The 24,026-nt window shown below is 49.6% G+C and overlaps 7 protein-coding genes across 7 annotated transcripts; 4 read left to right on the forward strand and 3 right to left on the reverse strand.

The window, feature by feature from the left end:
- Window positions 1-573: 573 nt before the first annotated feature.
- On the forward strand, window positions 574-5,512 carry TRIREDRAFT_123183 (cation transporter; the record flags this gene model as incomplete). Its single annotated transcript, XM_006967608.1, has 14 exons — window positions 574-711; window positions 786-912; window positions 979-1,733; window positions 1,840-1,974; window positions 2,029-2,095; window positions 2,149-2,280; window positions 2,333-3,204; window positions 3,261-3,414; window positions 3,467-3,799; window positions 3,854-3,936; window positions 3,997-4,131; window positions 4,184-4,416; window positions 4,474-4,943; window positions 5,003-5,512. 14 exons carry the CDS (start codon window positions 574-576, stop codon window positions 5,296-5,298), a joined length of 3,930 nt encoding a protein of 1,309 aa, XP_006967670.1. The 3' UTR covers window positions 5,299-5,512.
- Window positions 5,513-5,654: 142 nt separating this feature from the next.
- TRIREDRAFT_80499 (uncharacterized protein) lies at window positions 5,655-6,511 on the reverse strand (the record flags this gene model as incomplete). Its single annotated transcript, XM_006967691.1, has 3 exons — window positions 6,260-6,511; window positions 5,973-6,118; window positions 5,655-5,847 (listed from the first exon to the last, which is right to left on the reverse strand). The coding sequence occupies exons 1-3, from the start codon at window positions 6,440-6,442 to the stop codon at window positions 5,655-5,657; spliced, it is 522 nt and encodes a 173-aa protein (XP_006967753.1). The 5' UTR covers window positions 6,443-6,511.
- Window positions 6,512-6,566: 55 nt separating this feature from the next.
- On the reverse strand, window positions 6,567-12,413 carry TRIREDRAFT_123185 (myosin). The gene is made up of 7 exons (XM_006967692.1): window positions 12,061-12,413; window positions 11,834-11,969; window positions 11,585-11,774; window positions 7,665-11,514; window positions 7,520-7,593; window positions 7,240-7,454; window positions 6,567-7,176 (listed from the first exon to the last, which is right to left on the reverse strand). The coding sequence occupies exons 1-7, from the start codon at window positions 12,193-12,195 to the stop codon at window positions 7,025-7,027; spliced, it is 4,752 nt and encodes a 1,583-aa protein (XP_006967754.1). The 5' UTR covers window positions 12,196-12,413; the 3' UTR covers window positions 6,567-7,024.
- Window positions 12,414-12,725: 312 nt separating this feature from the next.
- TRIREDRAFT_123186 (uncharacterized protein) lies at window positions 12,726-14,543 on the forward strand (the record flags this gene model as incomplete). Its single annotated transcript, XM_006967609.1, has 3 exons — window positions 12,726-12,747; window positions 13,070-13,101; window positions 13,530-14,543. The coding sequence occupies exon 3, from the start codon at window positions 13,533-13,535 to the stop codon at window positions 14,541-14,543; it is 1,011 nt and encodes a 336-aa protein (XP_006967671.1). The 5' UTR covers window positions 12,726-12,747; window positions 13,070-13,101; window positions 13,530-13,532.
- Window positions 14,544-15,324: 781 nt separating this feature from the next.
- On the forward strand, window positions 15,325-16,649 carry TRIREDRAFT_66154 (uncharacterized protein; the record flags this gene model as incomplete). Its single annotated transcript, XM_006967610.1, has 3 exons — window positions 15,325-15,519; window positions 15,580-16,258; window positions 16,345-16,649. The coding sequence occupies 3 exons, from the start codon at window positions 15,325-15,327 to the stop codon at window positions 16,647-16,649; spliced, it is 1,179 nt and encodes a 392-aa protein (XP_006967672.1).
- A 486-nt stretch (window positions 16,650-17,135) lies between these two features.
- Window positions 17,136-19,540, reverse strand: TRIREDRAFT_22950 (uncharacterized protein; the record flags this gene model as incomplete). Its single annotated transcript, XM_006967532.1, has 3 exons — window positions 17,136-18,772; window positions 18,898-18,931; window positions 18,996-19,540. 3 exons carry the CDS (start codon window positions 19,538-19,540, stop codon window positions 17,672-17,674), a joined length of 1,680 nt encoding a protein of 559 aa, XP_006967594.1. The 3' UTR covers window positions 17,136-17,671.
- A 1,605-nt stretch (window positions 19,541-21,145) lies between these two features.
- On the forward strand, window positions 21,146-21,835 carry TRIREDRAFT_66161 (uncharacterized protein; the record flags this gene model as incomplete). Its single annotated transcript, XM_006967611.1, has 1 exon — window positions 21,146-21,835. A coding segment is annotated over one exon (690 nt), but the record flags the coding sequence as incomplete, so codon positions are not given.
- Between the last annotated feature and the right edge of the window lie 2,191 nt (window positions 21,836-24,026).

A 24,026-nucleotide genomic window follows, 5' to 3' on the forward strand; every position in this document is an offset into this window, starting at 1 on the left:
GAGATGAGTATGCTGATGATACTACTGGTAGTAGGTATGTACCTCAGTAGATGGACCATGGCATCTCCGATACAGTTCCTACCTTACCTTACTGAATATAAAGTATCTTGATAAATGAATTGCGCAAAGTATAGATAATCAATAAACTGTTTAAATGCAGCGCCTTGCTTCGACCATTGGCGCTCATTCCACTATCGGGGTGCTAAAGCTTGTTGAGCTTTTCCCTGCCTTGCCTTATCTGGAATATACTGTGCCCGGACTGTCCTAGTCCGTATCGCGCCTCTCTTATCGCGATTGCTTCATCTGCGATCGACGACGGATGACATCTCACCATCCACCGCTGGGCTATTTCCAACTTGCGCGACCGGCGGCTGAGCGAGAGCTGCGCATTGAGTTCGGTGCCACGCGATCTCTTCACCTCCGGGCATCTTCCATTCGGCAATGTCGTGCGCCTCAAACTATGATTTAGACGACAGTGCTGGATAAGGTTCCCTTCTACGCCATCTTTCGAAGCCAATCCTGCCCTTCCGACATATATAATGAACCCCGGGTAGCCTCGAACAAGCCGTGACCATGGAACACCGTGATACCTCATCAGCAGCTCCCAACGGAGAGCCAACTGCTGTCCCTGCTCGTCCGCGTCCATCGTACTTGCGCCCCGCCAGCAATCAGAGTAGCTTCTTTGGCGACGTCGAGATGGCCCACGACGAGGTGCGTGCAAGATCTGATACAGCACGATCTAGCTTCCAGCTGCCATGGCAACTAGCTAACAACTTTCGCCGCAGCTCTTCTCTGGCCCAATGGCCGAAAGCCTTCCGAGCAGTGTCTCGGCATTCTCCCATCGCCGGTCTCGAGCCGATTCCACGACCAGCTTTCTCTATTACGACGATGATGAGCCGAGCCCTGACAGAGGTGCGAATCTACTGGGAAACCAGGCATGTTCGAAATCGCCTATGGAGTACTAATCTCGACCAGCAGATATGCACGAGTTCGCCGGAGCGGTGATCGATGATGACGACGAAGATCGTTTAGCCGACGATGACAGTCTGGCATATAACCATGACTATGTGCTCCATCGATGCTCCTCGTCGCTTTCTCGCAGCTCTGTGCACGACCATCTTCTTCGCAGAGATAGCAATGTCACGACTACCAGCTCACATCCTTTCGGCCGCACCAGTCAAAAGGTGTACGTGGAGAACGAAGACTTGACCATCGCAATTGCTGGATTTCGGACCAGGACCGCTGGCTACATCGCCTATCTGATCCTCTGTATCCTATCCGGAGGTGTTGCATATCTAGTCTTTAGATGGCTCCCTAGGTTGTACATCTCTCTCTTGGGACAGGCCTGCCCCCTGAGGGATTGCAGCTGGGTGGTTATAGAAAACCAATGGGGCGAGATGGAAATCTCCCAGGTGCGAGTCCAGGACTATGGCCAGCCCCTTTCATCCATGTTCGGGCTTCCAGAAAAACCCCTGGCTTACGGCCTGGACGACGAGAATGACCCCGTCGTTGATGACCTCCGATCGCTCAATTACCGCTACGTTCGATTCTGCTATCACCCCATCAAGGACAAGTTCGTTCTCTTTAGCGGCTGGAAAGACCCGAGCTGGACCGATATGAAAGCCGTGCGCGCTGGTCTCGATAGCGATGAAAAGTCGATTCGCGAAATCCTCTTTGGAAACAATCTCATCGACATAGAGCAGAAATCCATGAGTCAGCTGCTCGTTGACGAGGTAAATCTACATTCCTTCGAATTCACACTATAGACACATACAGAAGAAATAGCATGGGTTTGCGACTCCAGTATTGTGGTTATAGCCGGCTAACATTTTCACCCAGGTCTTGCATCCCTTCTACATATTCCAGATTGCTAGTATCATCCTCTGGTCACTGGATTCATACTACTACTATGCCATCTGCATCTTTGCCATGTCTGTTGGGAGCATAACGACGACGCTCGTTGAAACCCGAGCAGTGAGTCCAGACTATCCTCCCAGCTGAAGCTGTTGCGAATCTGACCCCCCAAAGACAATGAAACGACTGCGAGAAATATCCCGCTTCGAATGTGACGTTCGAGTGCTGCGGAACGGGTTTTGTAAGTGAAATTCTAAGCAGATCGATACAGGATAGCTACTGATGAGCGCATAGGGACATACATCTCGTCTGCTGATCTTATTCCTGGCGATGTCTACGAGCTAAGCGACCCTAACCTGACCCAACTTCCAAGTGACAGCTTGTTGCTTTCGGGGGACTGCATTGTCAATGAGAGCATGCTCACGGGTATGTTCATGCAGTCTCGTCCATTATAGTACTGCAGCTGACCTAGGTTAAGGCGAATCGGTTCCTGTTTCAAAGGGTCCAGCGACCGACAACACCTTGGCACAGCTCGACCTTACCGCATCGACCATTTCTCCCGAAGTTGCGCGACACTTTCTCTTCTGCGGAACCAAAATCGTTCGGGCGAGGCGCCCCCAAGAAGACTCGGGGGGTGATGCCGTTGCTCTAGCGCTCGTTGTCCGGACTGGGTTCAGCACCACGAAAGGCGCTCTCGTGCGATCCATGTTGTTTCCCAAACCCTCCGGCTTCAAGTTTTACCGGGACTCGTTCAGATACATCAGTGTCATGGCCGTTGTGGCTCTGCTTGGCTTCATCGCCTCTTTCGTCAACTTCATCCGGTTGCAGCTGGAGTGGCATTTGATAATTGTCCGCGCCCTCGATCTCATAACCATTGTTGTGCCGCCGGCTTTGCCTGCAACCTTGACCATTGGCACCAACTTTGCGCTCGCCCGCTTGAAAAAAGCCAAGATCTTCTGCATCAGTCCGCAGAGGGTGAATGTCGGGGGGAAGCTGGACATCATGTGCTTTGATAAGACGGGCACGCTCACAGAAGACGGCCTCGACGTTCTTGGCGTTCGTGTTGTTTCGGCGGATGACCATAAGTTCAGCGACGTCATTTCAGAGCCCCGGCTGTTTGAGCAGCGAGAGACGAGCCGGTCCTCCCAGGCCATCTTACAAGCCGCTCTTCATGCCATGGCAACTTGCCACTCCCTTCGCTCCGTTGATGGCGAGCTCGTGGGCGACCCGCTGGACCTCAAGATGTTCGAGTTCACGGGCTGGTCCTTTGAAGAGGGAAAGCACAACATCATGGAAGGCGAAGACGAGGAGTCCGGGGGCCTTTCGCCTTCAATTGCCTCACCACCTGATGTAAGTAGCTGATGAACACATCTGACGAGGAATGCAAACTGACCAAACCTTGCCAGAAATCCATCCAACTCGGCGTCCTCAAGTCCTTTGAGTTTGTCTCGCAGCTGCGAAGATCCAGCGTCATTGTGAGGCATTTTGGAAGAAAAGACGGTGACATCTTCGTCAAAGGCGCTCCAGAAGCTATGCGAGACATCTGCCGGCCTCAAAGCAGTAAGTTGCGGACTTTTCATGTTGATACAACACCAGGATTGACACATCTTAGTTCCAAAGGACTACGACGAGCTTCTCTCATACTACACCCACGGAGGCTACCGTGTCATCGGATGTGCTACCCGCCATCTTAACCGACTCAGCTGGGTTAAGGCGCAGAAGATGAGCCGTTCAGAGGTTGAGCGGGATCTTGACTTCATTGGCTTTATCATTTTCGAGAACAAGCTGAAGCCCAGCACAGCGGGGGTGCTGAAAGAGCTCAGAGAATCCAACATCGCCACTGTGATGGTCACAGGTGACAACATCCTCACGGCAGTCAGCGTTGCCAGAGAATGCGGCCTTCTCGATCGCCATGCGCACTGTTTTGTGCCTCGGTTTCTTCATGGTCAGCGAGCGCAATCCTTGAACTTATCCAAAAGTCAATGCTAATGCTAAACAGGCGACTCTCGGGATCCCACGGCAGAATTGCAGTGGGAGAGCATCGACAATAACATATACCTTCTCGACAAGACAAGTTTGACTGTAAGTCCAAACATAGACCATTGTCCAGCTGGTTGGGCACTTGGGCTAATCATTGCGCAGCCGCTTCCAGCACCGCCAGAAGGCGACATCTCCCTTCCTTACGACATTTCCAGCATGCAAAACTATTCTCTGGCTGTCAGCGGCGAGGCATTTCGGTGGATAATCGACTATGCCCCAGCGGACATTGTTTCCAAGGTATGTTTCTATCTCGTGCTGCTCAGGAATATGCGTTTAACAAGCTTTCCAGATGCTCGTAAAAGGAAAAGTCTTTGCTCGAATGTCGCCAGATGAAAAGCACGAGCTGGTAGAGAAACTGCAAAGCATCGACTATTCCTGCGGCTTCTGTGGCGACGGCGCGAACGACTGTGGCGCTCTAAAGGCTGCGGATGTGGGCATCTCGTTGTCCCAAGCCGAGGCTTCGGTAGCCGCACCATTTACATCACAGGTCTTCGACATACGGTGTGTGCTAGAAGTCATCAGGTAAGTTTGAGGGCTCTTCGCTTTCCTCAATCTTCCTCTTACTGACTGGTCTGGCAGGGAGGGACGAGCAGCTCTCGTGACGAGCTTCAGCTGTTTCAAGTACATGAGTCTTTACTCGGCGATACAGTTCACCACCGTCAGCTTCCTCTACTCCAAAGGCTCGAACCTGGGCGACTTCCAGTTCCTGTTCATCGATCTTCTTCTCATTCTCCCGATTGCTATTTTCATGGGCTGGGCTGGGCCTGCGGAAAAGCTCTGCCGGAAGCGACCAACCGCGGATCTCGTCTCGCGCAAGGTCCTCGTGCCTCTGCTCGGATTGATGGGTATCAGCATAGCGATCCAAGCCGTGGCCTATGTCACTGTGCGAGAGCAGCCTTGGTACGAACCACCGGTGCTGAAGCATGGCGAAACCAGCATCAAAAGCTCGGAGAACACTGCGCTGTTTCTCGTTTCATGCTTCGAATACATCTTTGCCGGAGTAATTCTCAACGCAGGGCCTCCGTTTAGACATCCCCTGTGGGAAAACTGTGAGTTTCACATCCTGGTCATCCTAGCTGGGGCTTCATCAGTCTAATCATCATTGCAGGGCCATTCATCACAACCATCGTTCTGAGTCTCGCGGCGACCATATACATGATTGCAGGTCCACCACGTTGGTTGTTTGACCTGATGCAACTAAGCAGCATGAGCACGAGCTACAGCTTTTTCGTGGTCCTCTTGGGCATCGCGTTCTTGGTCGTAGCGTCGATATACGAGAAGATGCTCGCACTGCCACTTGCCAGGTTCCTGGGCGCGGCCATCAAGTGGATCACTGGACACGCAAAGACACGGAAGAAATACAAGGTGATACAGGAAGAATTGAGAAAGGCCGGCGCGTTTTGATCCCGTGAGTGCGGGTTTTGCATGGCGCACATTACATGCGTCCGATCTATATTGGAGAGACAAGCGATAAATAGACTTAGATACAGGCTGCGTCTCGGCCAGCGCAGGGCCACCTCTGCGAAGATGTTGGGGGATGGCGATGTCGGCAGGGCAGCTTTCCGCTCAAGCACCACCGAACACAAGGCCCATTGGATAAGGGCCATACTTGGATACTTGATGTCCTTTTTTTCGCCGCCCATGGTGGCTCAAGTAGATAGGGGGGGTGTTAGCCCTTGGGGATCCGTCCTTGGTAGATGAGGATATGTAGTGTAATAGAGATGATAAGGAAACGTGGTATCAAGAGCTCATAGCGCTGTTCAGTCGGCGTGGTCTGTCTTCCACTGCTTGATCCAGGATTCTATGCGATCAATGTTGGACTCCATCTCTTCCGAGTCGTTGCTCGTGAGCTCAACCACGATTTCCTCGTCAAAGGCCTCGCGCGCCTCCTGCAGCAGCACCTCCATGATTTCAGAGTCCAAGTTTTCTTGGAGCTTGGATTCTGCGTAGTTTCTGTTTTCTCACATAAGATGACAAGAAGTCACATGAATTTGTCAGCGCTGAGATCTCTCACATAAAATGGCCCAAAGGTGATGAGAAGCAAACGACTGAGTGAGGATAGAGGGGAGATTCTTTACCTTGCCTCAAGACGGTCGTATAGCGTCTTGGAATCTACTCGCAACACCACCACGAGATCGATCCAGCTGCGTGGGAACAGGTCACAGGCGTGCCAGTCGATTATGCAGCCCCCAGCCTTGACATCATCCTCAATGACATCCAGAAGCTGCTCATTAAAAGAAAAAAAGAGAAATTCGCAACCAAGGTCAGCCTCAAGGTTCCTTTCTGGCAAGGTGTCTGAATGAAAAGAGGAAGGAGGAATGTTTTCCTCCTTGGGTTTCCTAGCAAAGGTAGAGAAGATATGTACCTTGTCCTCGTCCACGATCCAGCTTTGGTACTCGTCACTCCAGCCCTCGTGGCACTCCTTGTCCTTGACCACCTGGTTCACCGAGAGATGGCGCAGGCCTGTCCGCTCGGCGAGAATCTCGCTGTGCGTTGTCTTGCCGACGCCGGGCGTGCCGGTGATGATGATATTCGGTGCTGAGCGCATTGATTCTGTAATTGCAGGGATTTTTTCTGGGGTTTTAAATCGCTTGAGAAGCGGGAGAGTATAAGTTGAGAAAATGAGATGCGATGATGGCTTTTCGCTACTATGGAGAAGAAAAAATCAAGGTGCAAAACGCCCAACTAAAGCAAAAAAACAGGCCAACTCCACCCTCACTCTCGCTCTCTCTCTTGACGCACTCTTCGTCTACCTACATAGGTTCCGTGTACCAAACCGGTCTTTCGATTTTTAACCACTTCGCCCTTCTCTTTTCGTCTTTTGACTTCTTTGCTGCTGGAATCCTCGCTCCCTCAGTCTTCATAATTATTTCATTTGATACCAGCGGACACCGCGCAATTGCCTAAATAGGGAGAACTAAATCCGCTCCGCTCTATACATAAAAAAATGCCCCCAAGTATATGTTGCCGTGCTGCAGCACTTGACAGAAAACCCTCTTTTTGACCTTATATATCAACACTCGCTAGCCGCTCCTCCCCGGATGCGCAGATCAGACGTCTAGACAGCCCCCTTTCTTTTCAAACGTGATGCATCACCCCCTTTCCACAGAAAGATTTACGAAGTCGCCGCTCACTGCTCCGTCTCGGATGACTCCTCGACTTCGGCTAGTTGTTGATGACCGTCAAAACCATCGACTTCGCCAGCCTCAAGCTTTTCTTGCTGCGCGATGGCCTGCGCTGAGACAATCTCTGCTAGCCGCTTCAGACGAGGTGTTTGTAGCCCTAGAGCGCAAGAATCGTTAGCCTCGATTCCCATGCGTAGATCTGCTGCCTTGCTGAACTCACATGATGGGGTATATGTCTCGAGCGCCGTGATGACACGGGGCTCTGCAATCTCATATGGACCACTATCTTCCATGTCAACCGCCTGCAGGAGCAAGACATCGCTCTTCTCGGTGACTCGAGAGGCGACGGCCTTCATAATCTCTCCGTTGATAGGCTGCTCATAGTCGGCAACAAGGTACTGGTTCAAGAGCTTCTGAATCTGGTTGGGCGAGAGCCTAAAATCGCCGTCAGCATCAAAGGTGGACAAAAGGGGGAGGGTTGTCCACAAAGGTAAACTCACATCCAGCAAATGTCTTGAATGATTTCAATGTCATTCAATGTTGCCTTCTTCAGTTGGAGCAGTTTGGTTGCTTGCTAAAAGGCCCGGTGTGGTTAGCATCCTTGATACATCAATCGTTAACTTGTCAAAGGTGCATTTCACATACCATCAAATGCTCAAGCTGCAACGTGCCTTCTGGCATGTCGTGGCTCTTGCACCACTCCTCAATTCGAGTGATGTTGTAGTTGATCTGCAGGCCTCGTTTCCATGACAGGAAGTTGCGGCGCATGAGCAAGTCGTTGAAGGCAGTCACGCCAACCAGGTGCAGCAGCTCCGTGATGGTCTGAGTAATGATTGAATCCTCCAAGTAGTATGCCTTCATGGCCCGGAAAACACTATTAAGCAGACTGAGGAGGTTATCCATGCTGTACGCCGGTGCGGAATTTGATTGCAGGAGCTTGCCGAGGAAGCGGTTGCTTTCGTTCGTGATGAAGCCCGGCAGCGACTGCGACTCTATGATGGCGGGGATGATCATCTTTTGCAGCTTCTTCTTCAAGACCTTCATCCAGGTGTGGTAAATGTTGAACTCGAGACTCTCCAGATCGTGCTTGACGATCTCCAGAAGACGGTCATACTCGTAATTGTCCGTCTTTTGAGTCTGGTACCAATCCTCCGCCAAGAAGACAAAGGAGAGCATTTCGTGGACGTTGGACAGCCAGAAGGCGCCGGGGTTGATGGCCTCGTCGCCATCGTGCTGCATCACCTCCTGCTGTATTGACTGCATCACATTGGCAAGGAAGCGCTCCGATTCCTTGACAAAGCCGTTGTTCCACATCTCCGAGGTCACCAAGTTGATAAGATATGATGGGAAAAGGACTTCCTTGTCCGAGGGGGGAGGGTTCGTGTTGGGGGAGGGTATCTTGAGGTTGCGGATCAGGCCCATGGTGACCTCCTCGTTGAGGCCGTCCTCGTCGGCGAGCAGGCTCTCGAGCTCCATCTCAATGTTGTCGACCCCGGGGATGAAGGTGGCTCCCGACAGGTTCTGGCGGTGAGAGGTGCTGGTGACGGCCATGGACACCGGCCTGGGGTTGTATGTGCCGCTGAGGCGGTCCAGTTCGCGAGGCTCCGCGCCAGCGCTCCGGCGCTTCGGTTTCTTAGAGGAGACGAGGTTGATGAGTCCACTGGCCACGGCCGGCGTGTTGCTGACACCATTCGTAATTTCGCCATTGAGCGTTCCGTTGCGCTTCGCAAGCTCCAGCGCGTCCCGAAGCGCCTCCAGTTCCTGTCGAAGGCTCATGTTATCCCTCTCGCGCTCCAGGCTGGTCTCTTTGGTCGCTTCTAGCTCAGAACTGGTTAGGCGAAGTGATTCCCTGAGCTCGCGTTCTTCTTCCTGCATACGCTTGATATTCATAGTCGACTCGTCGAATGCTTGCTGGAGCTTCTTCATTTCGTCTTCCATGGCTTGAAGGCGCGCGACCGCGATGCCCGCCTGGTTGGCCTCGGTCTGCAATTCTTTGGTTCTCGCCTCGAGCGCATTGTGGCGGTTCTTCCACGACTTGAGCTGGCCCTCGTAGCTTTCCACCTGCGAGATTAAATTCTTGTTCTTCTCCTTCACCGATCCTAGGTTCTGGGTCAATTCGACAACCTTGTTCTCCAACTTGTAAGAAATCTGCTTGAGATCGCGGGCCTCTTCTCGCATATGCTTGTATTCTCGACGAGCGCACTTGCCACGCCACAGGCTCTGGATCAACGTCACCCTCTTGCGGTACAGCCGCCAGGTGCGAAGCTGCATACGCGACCTCCATACTCTCTGGATGACGAGTGCGGCATTGCCGACCCGTGTCTCCATGATATTCCGTCTGCGCAGGTAACCCTTGGCAACCGACTCGAACAGGATCAGGTTCTTTCGGATGCGCAGGAATTCCTTGCGCTGCTTGTATCCGCGCCAGACGCGCTGGATGGTTGTTGCCGCGCGAATGGTCCTCAGCTCCAAGGCCTGCTTCCTCGCAATGTACGCCCGAATCACTGCTTGCGTCTGCACAATGGACTCGCGAGCCTCCAGGTAGCGGCGGCGGTAGTACTTGGCCCGCAGGTTCTTCTGGATGAGGATGGCGCATTCGTTGAGGCGGTTGGTGCGCAGGTTTTCCAGGAAGGCAAGCATGCCGGCGCGGAAGAAGATCTTGGTCAAGCCAAGCTGATACTTGTCGAGTCCCTTTCCAGTGCTGGTGCCCAGCGCCTTCTTCAAGATGGCATCGGCCATTTGCCGAATCTCAGAGGTGAGTTGGCTCGAGTGAACAAGCATGTAGTACCGCAGAGCAAATTCCTCATAAGTCCAACGAGTCGGGTATCCTGCCGTGCTGATGCGAACAGTCTCGAGAACACCACAAGCGCGAAGTTGGCTGAGAACCATCGGCCCTTCAAACTGCCAGGCCTCCTTGGCTTCATTGGGCTTGATGCATCTGATGTAGTGCACATCCGTGTTGTTGATGGTGTTCATCAGCTCTATCAGGGACGATCGGAAGATTCCTCCCAGCGTCGGTTTCCTGTTGACAGCCACGCCGATCTTCCTACCAGCGGCGGGCTTGACGGTCGACGAAGCCGACGCGACATCCTTTTCGCGAACAGCCAATGCAGCATCCAGAACCTGCTTGAGGAATGAGTTGCTTGAGGCGCGCAAGACTGCCATGTGCTCGTCGGGCACCGTGTCTCGATTCTTCTCGATGAAGCCCTCGGACTCGTAGGTGACGTCGACGGCATAGTGGCAGACTGTGAAGGCGGACTTGCCAAACCTCGGCTTCTTGAAAAAGGGGTGCTTCTTCTCGGTCGCAAAATTATGGTGGAGCTTCATGACAAACTGGTCATCGGATCCCATTGGCAGACGAGACTCTTCATCCAGGAGCGAAAGAATGCCCATTTTGCCTTCAATGAGATCAATGCACGGCTGGTTGTCCGAGAAGTCGATGAAAGTCCAGTCGATCTGCTCCCGCAGATACTCTTCTTGCTCGAGCTTGAACACATGCTGGTTGAACTCTTGCTGAAGCTTCTCGTTGGCGTAATTGATGCAGAACTGCTCAAACGAGTTCTTCGCAAAGTGCTCAAAACCGTAGATATCCAACACGCCGATGAAGGAGGTGACGCGGCTGAGAACCTCTTCTGTTGCGAGACTGTGGTTGATAATCTCCACCAGCCAGTCGAATAAGCTCGAGTAGATGAACTTGGCCACGGAATCGCGCACGACAATGGCCTGGGCCTGGCTCAGGTTGGATGTGATCTTCTCGCCTCGGGTCACGAGCTGCTTCTTCACAATCCACTTGGCGAACTCGGCGGCGTCGACGCCCAAGATGCTACAGGCCAGCTCCAATGATGGCTCATTCGGCGCGAGGACGCTGTCGTTGCGCGAAGCCGTGATCTTGACGTTGCCCAGGTGGAGCAGACCGGCCAGCAGCTTGAAGATGTCGGCCTGCTGCGCTTCGGTGACACCAATGGTGGCCAAGGATTTCTTGGTGGCTTCGAACTCTGCCTTGTCGTCCACTCCGTCAATGGTTGGGCAGTCTCCCTGGTTGAGATACTCGAACTGCTCGATTGGGAGGATGTGCAGGGCCTCCCGCTCTTCGTCCGAGGCGCCAGCAACCAGCTGGTAGAAGATGTGGTAGTTTCGCTCCTTGAGAGGCTGGAACACAAGACGTGATCGCTCCAGCAGATATGTGCGGATCTTGGCGCCGATGATGTTCCTCCCGCTGTCAAACATGATTTCGATGTATTTACCAAATCGCGATGAGTTGTCGTTGCGGGTGGTTTTGGCGTTGCCAAAGGCTTCCATGATGGGGTTGGTTGCCAGAATCTGTTCCTCCGTCTCGCTCATGGTCTCGGCGCCTCGCTTGCTGCGAGCACCAGGGTTTTCGGGGGATTCTCTCGTAGCGAAGTAGCGCATGATGTACTTTGCGCTGACTGTCTTTCCTGCACCGGATTCGCCAGAAACGACGACGGTTTGGTTCTTGCCATCGCGGATCATGTCCCTAAGGAAGGCCAGTCAGCATCAGACACGCAGCCTTGCAGCTCACGGCCTCCGTATATCAAACAACTTACATGAAGGCCTCCTCAGCAATGGCGAACAGGTGGGGTGCCTGGGTTGCGCGCTGCTTCCCGGCGTACACCTGGACCATGCCCGGGACATAGAGAGAGTCGACTCGAGCAAAGGGGTTTGTCGCTATCAAGACGATACCACTGTAGGTGTAGATTTCCTTTTGTAAGTAGCGCAATCGAATCGCCTGCAACACTGCCCGCCCAGTCTTATAAGCAAAGGTCCGCACCGGGGGGTCGAGGACGGGGACATACCGGCCGGCTCGTTAAGATGCGACAGGTTAGTGAGGTCATCACTGGCTTCAAGGATTGTCGGATTCATGAGCGGCGGCAAGGAGGGATCAGAGCCTCCGCTCTGCAGAATCTCCGTCGAGACGGTAACGGTCCTGGTCTAGACATTTGGCGGCACAACGAGTTAGCTCTGGAGGAGGAGGGGCGCCAGGACATGCGGCTTGTGTTTGCGATCAGGTACAGCAACATACCTCGCCATTTTCGAGCTGAAAGACCAGATTTGTCTTGTTGCCCTCGACATTCTTGCTGATGAGCTCCGAGGCTACCCAGCCCTCGGCTGCGTCAGGCTGCCACGCTCTCGTGCCGACATCGTAGGTCGCTGCCATGGAGGAGCTAGGTCAGGCGGGGGGCTAGAGCTGGAAGGAGTAAGACAGAAGATGGCTGATAAAAAAGAACTACTAGACGGGCCGACGATGAACGAGAGACATTCATGGGCAGGTCGACGCCGAGTCTGTAGTAGCGATGGGAATGCAAACGGGGTGAGGGAAGGTAAAAGGTAGGTGGTTTGTTGTAAGGTAAAGGCGACAGAAACAAGTGCCTTTGCAAGAGATGCGGCGGTGAGAGTGCTGTCCACTTCTCTTGAAGATTAGGGGACAACACACAGGACTGGATGGAGGCCGGACTGTCCTGTCGACAGGATGCTAGCAAGGGACAGCACACACGCTTCTGCCCGTGAGCACAGTGCCGCAACAGCGGGTGGAGGGTCAGGGGGGGGTTTAAATTGGTGCCTCTTCCTATATAGGCAATGCCACCTACATACTGTACAGTGCCTGGGTGCCTGGGGGGGGACTGGCTTAGGAGCTCAAAGCTGGTCACCTGCATGGATACGGTAAGGTACCTCTGCTAACCTCTACAGGGACTTGTCTATACGTACCAAGGTAGGTACTGCCTTGCTTGCATGGATCCGTGCTAGAGGCACAGACTAGAGATGCAACCTCAGCCAGAAGAGCATCAAGGCCAGCCTATCCAGACAGGACATTTCGACGGCATGCCTCTGTCTCTGCCCACTTGGTAGGGACTTAGCAGCGAATCCAAAACACCTCGCGCGTGCTTGCGGTCTGCAGCACGGAGTAGGAGACTGGGGCACTCAGCGTTTAGCCCGCCGTGCCAACAGTCCAACTCCAACATGCGGTACCTCGCACAGTGTGCCTAAACGGTATGTGCCTAAGGGACCGTGATGCTAACCAACCACCGATACAGGTAATCACAGCTCTTGCTCCCTGTGTTTCTGTGTAGGTAATAGCAGTGCCTAGGTACTCGAAATATGAATGACGTTCCAAGAGTGCAAGTAATCTCCAAGGGGCTCCGGGCATCTTTGATTAAGGTCCCTTGGAACTCCATCTCTCCATCTCCCTCTCTCTGACCGGTGCATCTTTCAAGTAGTATGTACTACTGTACTTACCCGCTGTACCTGGGCGGGCTGGTGGGAGAAAAAGGGGACTACTTTGGAGACAAAACCCCGCCACCAACTTGCAAGTACCTACTGTAGGGTCCATGCTAAACAAGCCTGTCGAGCAAATCAGTGTTGCGGAATCGGATATTTCCAGATCTACCAGTACCAGACAGGGTTAACGTCGTTGCGACAGTGCACGGCTTACAACTCAAGGTTGCCCACAAACAGGGGGACTGACTGACTGCAAGCCCCCTTTAATTGGCACAGGCCATGGACAAGTGCGCAAAGTCGCCCAACAACAGTGCGCAAGAGAGTCGGCGCGAGGCATCTCAGCAGACATCGTCGGTCCCTCCTCGCCATGGCGAATCCTCTCACCTCGGGCGAGCGCACACATCCCACGCCATGAACGCAGCCATCGACCAGGACGCGGCGCCCAGAGATGAGGCAGAGGCGTCGACCATCCACGTGCGGGCGCTGGTGGCCGCCGCGCAGCAGCAGAGGACGCGGCGTCGCAGGGGATCCCTCAGGAAGGTTGCGCTTCTGGGCAGAGGCGCGCAGCGCGACAGGAGGGACGGCCGGCCGCTGGTCATTGACACCGAGGCCATCGCGGATGTGCCTGTCTCTGCCGAATCTGGTCGCTTCAGTCCGGCGTCTGCCTCTGCCTCTGCCTCTGGGAGCACGGTGCACGACGCTCTCGGGCTCGACATTTCCCCTGTCTCGTCCCCGACAAGTGAATATCCTTGCCAGCCCAGTCCCATTGGCTCGCCAACTTCTCAAGCGTGCTTCGAGCCCGGCCAGGCGGACATGTACAGCTTCACGACAGACGAGGAAGACCTGATGCAGCTGGAGACGCATGCCTCTGCGGCCTTGCGGTCCAGCCTCCCTCTGTCCTCCGGGTCCGAGTCTTACTACGCTGGGCGAGTCGCCGCTGAACGCCGACAAAAGGCCAAGTCTCCTCTCTCCTATTCCGCCTCGACGCTGCCTCAGCCGGCCGTGGGCTGGGACTATTCCGAGACCGAGTGGTGGGGATGGGTTGTTCTGACGGTCACCTGGTTCGTCTTCGTCATGGGGATGGGCTCTTGCCTCGACGTCTGGAGCTGGGCGTGGGATGTAGGTAAGACGCCGTATGCACCTCCCGAGCTCGAGGACGACCCTACTCTGCCCATCGTGGGCTACTATCCCGCGCTCATCACTCTGACGTGCGTCATGGCCTGGGTCTGGGTGGTTGTTGCTTGGGTGGGAATGAAGTACTTTCGGCATGCGAAGATTAGTGGTGATTGATATCAAAATCAGGTACTTGGGTTTAATACATGTGTGAGCTTAGGTAGCCTTCGCCAGGTGAACTGATTCAAGTGCATGTCTGGTGACTGGATAGGGGGGCGGCTGAGGTCCATGGAGATTCGCATTACAAGTAAACGACGTCTCAGCACCTGCGAGGCATTGCAGACCCGGCGAGAAATCGCATGAGGAAGCAGGTTGATTGGATTTCGGACACCGTCGATCTCACCAGTTGACGGGCTTGGCCACCTACCTACCCTACGATGGTGGTGGTTTGGACAGTATTCGAGGTATTATGGACGTAATCTCTACTCTTGTTGTATGGATCTACACGTCGCATACATACTGGAGTCAATGCTCCTTTGTGGATACAATATCTTGTTGAATATACGTGCTTCCTCTCATATAAGACGGACGACATCGGGCGAGTTCCGAGCCGGCTCGCAACTCATGCACTCATCCCACTCATCCTCCGCACGTATTCGCAGTGAGACTGTAGCCACAAAGGTTCCTGCGGAGAAGGGACCCTCACGGTGTTTGCTGAGGTAATCGCAAGCACTTGCAGTTATACCTTGTACCTGTAGTACCTGCGTTATCACACCCACTTACCTAGTCTTCTCACCGCTTTCCAAGGCGGTGGAGAAAAAAAATGCTTAGAACGGCAGAATTTGGAGATTTTTCCAAACATCTAGGCCGGCTCGTTCGCCGCATCTAATTCTCACTGGAGGCCGAAAGCGCAACTTGCACTGGAATACTCATTCCTAACAGAAGAATATCGGACACAATGGTGACGAAAAGCAAGCTCAAGATGGCACTGGCTGCCGAGAAGGGGGTCGATTTTGCAAAGCTCAAGCAGCAAAAGAAGGCGAAGGAAGCAGCCAAGCGAAAGGCTCACAAAGCAAGCGACAAGAAGCCGGAGAGCGAGGATGGGGACGCTTTGGACGAAACACATGAGGCGACTGCAGACGACCAAGAAAAGGTTGGGATTGCACTGCACTTCTGAAACAACCTGTCTGGCCTGCTAACAATATGCGCACAGATGAACCTCGATGCCATCTACGAGAGCGACACCTCTGAATCATCAATTGAGATGGAGGCGAGACTGCCACGAAAAGCAAAGTCCGACCAGAGCAAAAACCCAAAACAGGAGGAGGAGGCCAATGACGGCCAGGGGGATGACGAGAGCGACGACGAGGAAATTCCCGTCTCCGACCTCGAAGACCTCGAAGAAGAAGAGAGAGAAGATATTGTCCCACACACACGACTGACCATCAACAACACGTCGGCTCTCCTTGCAGCGCTCGACAGGATATCGATCCCGACGGACAATAGTGTTCCATTTGCTACCCACCAGTCCGTTGTCTCTTCTGCGCAGACCTCAGAATCCATACCCGATGTCTCGGATGACTTGCAACGAGAGCTCGCCTTCTACTCACAATGCCTGGAGGCCGTGCGCCAGGGCCGATCTCGCCTGATCCGGGAAGGCGTACCGTTCTCGCGCCCCAAGGATTACTTTGCCGAGATGGTCAAGGAGGATGCCCACATGGAGAAGATCAAGGCGAAGTTGATCGAGGAAGCGTCCGCTAAGAAAGCGGCAGCTGAAGCGCGCAAGCTGCGTGACTTGAAGAAGTTTGGCAAGCAGGTGCAGGTTTCCAAGCTCCAAGAGCGGCAAAAGGCCAAGCGTGAGGTGCTGGACAAGATCAAGACGCTCAAGAGAAGTATGTTGAACCCCCACCCTGTCTCTCAGACTTGGACTCCCCAGCCTTGTACGATGCAAATCTGCTAACAGCGGTTCGATTCACAGAACGCCAGGAACACAGCTCCGACGTCGGCACAAAGGAAGCCGACATCTTTGACGTGAGCGTGGACAATGAAATCGCCAAGCACTCGCAGCGCTCGGGAGCTGGTCGACAACAGTCGGGGGCTCGTACCCCGAACGTCAAGCGCCAGAAGAAGAATGAAAAGTATGGCTTTGGAGGCAAGAAGCGCCACGCAAAGTCGGGAGATGCCCTCAGCTCCGGTGATCTCTCCAGGTTCAACGTCAAGAAGATGAAGGGCAAGGCATCGCGTCCGGGCAAGAGCAGGAGAAAGGCTGCCGCGTCCAAATAACCTTAGTCGGTCAAACATACTCGACCGGTATCTAGACCTTCCACACGGCCCCGATGCGCTGAGTCATAAGACTCGTGCTCAGTCAGGGGCGCAGGTGCACTTCTTCTCCCGCTGCCTATCAGGACCAATCATTGAGAGCTTACCCGCCTCAAAGCCAACTGTTCTTTCTATTGCTTCCATCAATGATTCCATTCAGCCTTGGCCTCACAATCTGCCCGTGAGTAGAGTATATAGGATTTCCATAATCGCATCAATTCGTCCCCCCCCTCTCTTTTGGAATCGAAACAAGCAAACGTGACGCAATCGTGAGGATCGCTCCGGCCATGGTCTCCGCTATGAGTAGGGATTAACTATTCAGCAACGGGCTTTGCGGCAGCACTCGGGGGTTCCGAGATATCAGTGTCAGCTCCGCCTGCAGGATGACAGCACATCTATCGAGCCAAGTATGAGATGCTCATCACCAAGTAGATACAAAGGCGGTCTCGTCCTTGGATTCTGCGCCGCCAGAAGCTGTGCGGTGGATTGATTGCTATGTATTCTAAAATAATGCAAAGTAAAACCGATGATGTTTTGACAAATAACCCAGTGAATCCCTGCCTTCATCTAATAATGCCCTTACAGTAAGTAAGTATGTGGGCATATATGTCGCAGATTGCAGTACGTCTGCCTTGTGTGCCGAATGAGAGTCGTCGTGCGACAGTGTGTCTCTGGCATGAGAACGCCCGATTCTTGAACCTCCACGTCCTTAACGTGGCCCAACTACCAGGTCGAGCGGCCGGAACGGTGCCAGGGGCAGTGCCCAGGATCATGATGTAAACAAACCTAATACGCCTTGAGAACCAGTGGTATCGAGAAGAAATGCTATGCGGTAACGGAACGCTTTGTGATGTTATGTATGTCGCAATTTTCCAAATGAGAAGAACGAAGACCGAGGAGAGATCGCGTCTTCGATGTCTGCTGAGGAGAGAACGGAACAGCGAAATAGAAAGAGATCAGCCCCCCCCCTGAAGCGCGCGACGTCGTCACTGCGCTGCAGCCACACACCAATGGCGATGAAATGCCCAGGCGCTCTTTTGGCACTCCTTACTGCAGTACTTTGTTCGGCGGCAGCGGCGGCATTTGGCGAACTGGCGAGTGAACTCCTCCCATTTGCCACATTGATAGTAGGCGCATTGTCGGATTCCCCCGCGCGTGTCATCTTTTCGACACAGGTTCCGCATCACCACACCCGCCCAGTATTGCATGTCCGTGCTGTGATACCTGACGGTGAACTTCTCGACCAAGGGAAATAGGTTGAAGTTGTCCTCGAGCAGGTACTCGTCCTCAATGTCGCTTCCATTGCCTGCAGAGGCCGCTTCCTCACCCGCTTCCTCTTCGTCGTCTGTGTCTAGGGCCAAAAGATCCTTGCCAATTGCGAGACTCGGCACGAGATGACTCTTCTGGAAGTACGTCCGCAGGCAGCAATACTTTGAGACGTAGGCCAACAATTGCAGAGACATGAGCACGTCTTCTTCGCGTGGCATTGCGGACAGCAACTGCGGATGGGGGATGAGGTGGCGGTCAAGCAGATACCGGGGAATGGTAGAAATCTGAGCCGGCGGGTGTGGTGTTGCGACAAGGTTCGGACGGCTGGGCGAGAGGCCCACTGGCGCAACCGGAGTGTGTGTCATGTCCTCTCGGATGCTCCCATCGAGATTTGTGCGGTGAGTGATATTGAACGTCTCGGCGTCTTGGTGGGCCTCGGATGCCGTGGGGTTGGTCAGATCGAGCGCGTCTCCCGCCAAGAGAGCCTCGTTATCATCCATGGTGATATCTTGGATACCCACAGCAGACTGCATATCCGCAGCACCCGTCATTTCAGCCTCCGGTGCCTCGTCCGATGGCATGCTATCACCATTGAAGTCATCCGATTCCGCCGTCGAGTTCTGATGTCTGATTGAGGGCCGCCTTCGCGATCGGCCAACTGTAGTATCCAAGTTTGCTACAGATCGTACTGCGGGCGGCCGCAGTTGGAGAAGAGGGACGGGCGTCGTTGGTGACAGTGGTTGGGCCATCAAGTCAGTAGATCCAAAGGCGGTCATGGATGTCAGGCGATCTATGTCGCGAATATTTCGCGCGAACCCCTCATGGGCATCAGCAGTCAGGGCCCTAGGAGCAGGAGGATGAGCGTCTTGACCCGCTGTAGTAGCGTATGGCGATTCGGGCCCTTGTGAATCGGAGAGCCGGTGGTGGGTGGGAGAAATCGGACCATCGGTAGTGGCATAGAGATGTGCGTCGATGCCCTGTCCTGTCGGGGTGATGGATGGTCCTGCTGAAGCCTCTGAAGCATCAGGTGTGGACGAGGACTCTCGTCGTGCGAGACTTCGTGCTTCTCCATCGCGAAGTGCTGAGCGGCCGCTGTGTGAGGTAGGAGAGGTTTTCGACGAGTGCCGGTGGTCATGATTCTTGTGTCGGTGGTGATGATCATGGGACTGTTTCTGTTTCAGCTCGTCCGCCTTCTCGCGACACCGATCTATGACCTTGATGTAGTTGTCCAGGATCGTGGCGATGACAGGAACCATGTCTGCCTCCACTACCCTGGTCCGCACAGCCTCCGTTCCTCGGACACCAATGTTCACAACACATTGAAACGCCAGATTCCACTTCCAAACGCTCATCATGTCCCCATTCCGGCCCTGCTTGAGGATGCAGACAAGGCGTTCGATACCCCCATCCACGGTCAGAATATCGCGGATACGTGCCGACGACGTTGTAAGATAGGCAAGATGGTTAAGCGAATTGATCAGAGGCAAAGTCGAGGTGCAGTCGAGTGCTCGGCGATCGTATAAGGCTGTGGTGATCCCCACCGACGCCTTGTTGACGTTGGGGATACTAAAGTTGACTTCTCTCATAATGAATGAGCAAGGTGCAGTTGAACTACCGAGCGATGATCAAGCGCGGCAACTATAATGGCGACGGGCCTCGCGCGACAAGGATCAGGAGCTCGTCGGGCAAGTCTGTCGGCGCAGCTGGAAAGGACTCGTCAATCAGGCGGTAGTGATGGCAGTTATGCGCGACTCGAATTTCTCTCGACGGCGGCCCTGTTGATTCTCCAACGCTCAAATCGCGTGATCGGTCGATGGCAAAGGCAAAACCGCTACGACGAAGCGAAGCCAACAGCGAACCGCAGCAGTTGCGCTCGCAGGACTGTAGTGTTGTATGGCAAATGATGGGATATCGAAAGCAGGAAAAGATGCTTGACGGAAAGTTATCGAAGCAGTGTGATGTTGACCCTTAGCTTGGCGGCTGTTTCAGGCAAGAATTTGGGCGAGGGGGCGAATTCCATAAGCGCTCTGCGGATGGGAGAGAAGAAGGGAGGCAAAACCGACGGAGAAGGCTGGAAGGACGAAGGAATCGAGGGGAGACTGGCTGCTTGCTGTGGCGCGGCTAGATGAGAAACATATAGGTTTAGGCAAGGAATCCGCCGAGGCTGATGATGATGCGGTTATCGAGAGAAGAGAGGCGCGGAATGGAAATGACCGTTAGCGCAGATGGAGAGCAATGAGGTGAGGGCTGGGGATAAGTGTTGCTTCGTGCTAGTGGCAGGGATTCTTCGAGAGGCATGTACTACAGTATATTATTATTGGGGAGGCTGACCAGCAATCCGACATTGGCTCCGTTACCCCGTATCCAGCATGCCCGATTTCTCTACATAAGGTACACAGAGTCAAAGGCGCTACATCCTTTCACTTGCTGGGGTTTTGGTGATTCAAAAGTAGGATTGAAGATACCTACTATACTTTATATACGTTTAGAATAGTCGCAGACTGAATACCTCTGTATAGACGTTGGTACTAAGTATATACTACGTAGGTAGGTAGGTAGGTAGATTTTCTAGTGTGATGCTAGGTAGATACTAGTACTAGTACTACCTAGTAGTAGGTAGGAACCTGTAGTCAATCACTGGCAATACTTAGGATAGATACGGTTGACGTAGGTAGTGTGTACTAGTAAGTGCTGCCTCGGGTACTGCCCAGTACTAGTAATGTTATGAGATTCTCGGACTCATTACGCTTCTGTCGGGTCATCTTACTGAGTAGCTGTAGGGATCCCAGGCGCAGGATAAACGCCAAGATCATGATACTCTGGGCTCTCATGTTTATAGCAGCATTGTAATGCGTCTAGGCTGATCCTTTGTGCGCCGCTCTCAAAGCATACGAGCGGCGAGGTTCGTTCGATCACCATGTAAGGGATCTTGTCGCGGTATGTACTAGGTACTTGTACGAACAAGTGCATTAGGGACCGAGTAATGTCGCAGCTGATAAGAACCGAAATGTTCTAGATAAGAGAAATTTCAACATCTCGACGTACAACTGGCCAAGCATTTTGCTCATCTCCAAACACACACCACCTCGATACACACATCATGCCTCACAAACATAGGTCAAAAAAAGGCGACAATGCAGCAGAGTGCGTGTCCAATTCATCATGTGAAATTCTTACCAACTAACCTTTAGAGTAGATTTGATCTGCCCCCAACAGAGAGCGCGCGCCCTCTCCCAGTAAGCAAGCGCAATGCGACGACCACTTCTGACGGTCGAGTCACGAAGAAACGCCACAGGAACTCCACGAGGAATAATGATACGCCACGAGCCTTCAGGAGACTCATGGCCGTGGCAGGGGGGAAGAAACTCAGGTCAGGCTTGGATGACGGCCAAGCTGAGAAACCGTCCGCAAAGAAGTCTGATAAGCCGAGCGAGGACCTTCAGATTCGCCCTGGCGAGAATCTGGGAGCCTTCGCGAGCCGTGTCGATGCAGCCTTACCAGTATCAGGGCTCGCCAGGAAAACCAGTGTAACCAAGGACGGCAAAGATGCACAAGGCTTCAAAGTGTACCGAACCCGCAAAGAACGCAAGATGCACAAGCTCTACGACCAGTGGAGGGCAGAAGAGTTGAAGCTGCAGGAAAAGAGGGAAGAGGAGCTAGAGCGCATAGCAGAGCGCGACCTGGAAGACGACGCTGCTGGCATTCTTACATCAGCTGCTTTTCAGGACGAAAATAGCCACACGAGAAGAAAGAAAGGCCATAAACGAAAAAGGGTAGTAGAGGAGGACCCATGGCTTGAATTGAAAAGGCGTAGAGCAGAGAAGAAGCCCAAGGTCTATGATACAGTATTAGCACCACCTGAGCTTTTTAAAAAGGGGTAATACTAAGTATTAATATTAAGTATTACTAAAAAGAACTATAAAAATATAGTAAAAAATATTATAAATAAAGTTAAATAATAGTAATAATAATAATAGTAATAATAATAATAATAATAATAAATATATAAAAATACTAAAAGTATTAATAAAAAAACTTTTATAAGTATTTTACTTAAATACTTTATAATATTTCTTATAATATATATATATATATATATTATAAAATTAAAGTAAAATTATATATTATATAAAATATTATATAATATTATAATAACTAGTATATTATAAAATAATATAAAGTATAATTATAGTTTTAAATTATTTTAAATATATACTTAGTATATTAATTAATAAGTAGCCTTAGCTAAGTCTTTGCTTTTTTTATTAAAAAGGCAGAGACTTAATATATATATTTTTATTAATATATATATATATATATATTTTAGCTTTTAGCTATTAAATTAAAGGTATACTTATATAAGTAGTTTAATAAACTATATATTAATATACTTATAGTATTTATTTAGCTTAATTAAAATTCTTAATAGTTTTTATTAAATAATCTTCTTTAAATAAATTTTATAATAAATATATTACTTTTTTAACTTTATTTTATTATAGTTTTATTTTAAACTTTTATTATATAAAAGTCTTTATATAAAGTTTTTTAAGGCTATTAAATATATAATAATATTATATATTTTTATAAACTAGACTTTTTTTATTAAAGCTAGTATATAATATAAGAAAGTAAAAAAAGAGAGAGGATAACTAAGGTTATAAAAAGTTAGTATATAATTATTAATTACTACTAAGTAGTCTAAGAGTTAATTATATAATCACTTTTAAAAGTAGGTGTTTATAAGTAACTATATTTATCTTTAAACCTCTTTAAAATAAAGAGATAGTTTACTCCTTTTATAGCTATAATAATACTATAAAGTTATAAGCACTTTATATTAAGGTTATTATAACCTTATATATATTTAATCTAACTTTATATTAAACTCTTTTTAAAAACTATGCCTTTTTATAAGGACTATATACTATAATCTTAATATTTTTTTTATTTTAGTATACTATATATATATTTATAATAAGTTTAATTAGTTTAATATATAATATAAAGTATTTTATAAATATTAATTTATATATAATATATACTATTTATTATTAATAATTAGCTTTTTAAATACTTTAAAATTATTTTATTTAAATAGAATTTACTATATATTAATAGAAATTTTTATTAATTAAATATATATAATATAATTTATTTAAATATTTTATATATATAAATATATTATATTTTATTATAAAAAGTAAAATTTAAATATAAATAAGAAATCTTTTAAAAATCTAGTTTAAAAAAATATTATATACTATTTATAATAAATATTAGCTTAAAAATATAAAAGAGCTTAACTTTATATTATAACTTTACTTTTTATATAAAAATAAAATAAATTTATATAGTTAAGTAATTAATTTAAGATTTAGTATTTAATTAAAATAGCTAAAGTTAAAACTAAGTATAATTTAAGTATTATAAATAATAATTTTAACCTTACTATACTTAATTTAGTAGTATTTATTTTAATATATTAATTTAAAGTAAAAAAAGTAAAATATATATTAATAAAAAATATAATTTAAGTCCTTGCCTTTTTAATAAATAAAGATAGAGGCTTTATAACTAGGCTTTAAATTAATATAATAAGTATAAGTATATTTTACTATTATATTAAAAATATTTAATTTATTTAAAAAAAAGGATTTTAAATATAGTATTTTTAAATTAATATTTATAAATAAAAAGTAATAAATTATTTTTTAATATAATAATATTATTTAATATAATAATATTTTTTAATTTTATTAAATTAAATATATTTAAGAAATATAATTTCTTATATATTAATTTTTATTATAAAAAGCTTAAAATACTATATATTATATACTTATAAGCTTATTAAGTATTTTACTTATATATACTTACTTATTATAATATAAGCTATAATTATATAATTTATTATAATATTAAAAGCTTAATAAAATAAATAAAAAATAGCTTTTTAAATACTTATATATTAGGCCTTAAAAGACTACTTTTTATATAAAAAATAAAGTATTTCTAAATATCTTCTTAAGCTAATTAAGCTATGGTACGGCTCGATTCATCTGTCTCTCC

This window comes from Trichoderma reesei, assembly GCF_000167675.1.
Source record: "Trichoderma reesei QM6a unplaced genomic scaffold TRIREscaffold_18, whole genome shotgun sequence".
NCBI classification, from domain to species: domain Eukaryota; kingdom Fungi; phylum Ascomycota; class Sordariomycetes; order Hypocreales; family Hypocreaceae; genus Trichoderma; species Trichoderma reesei.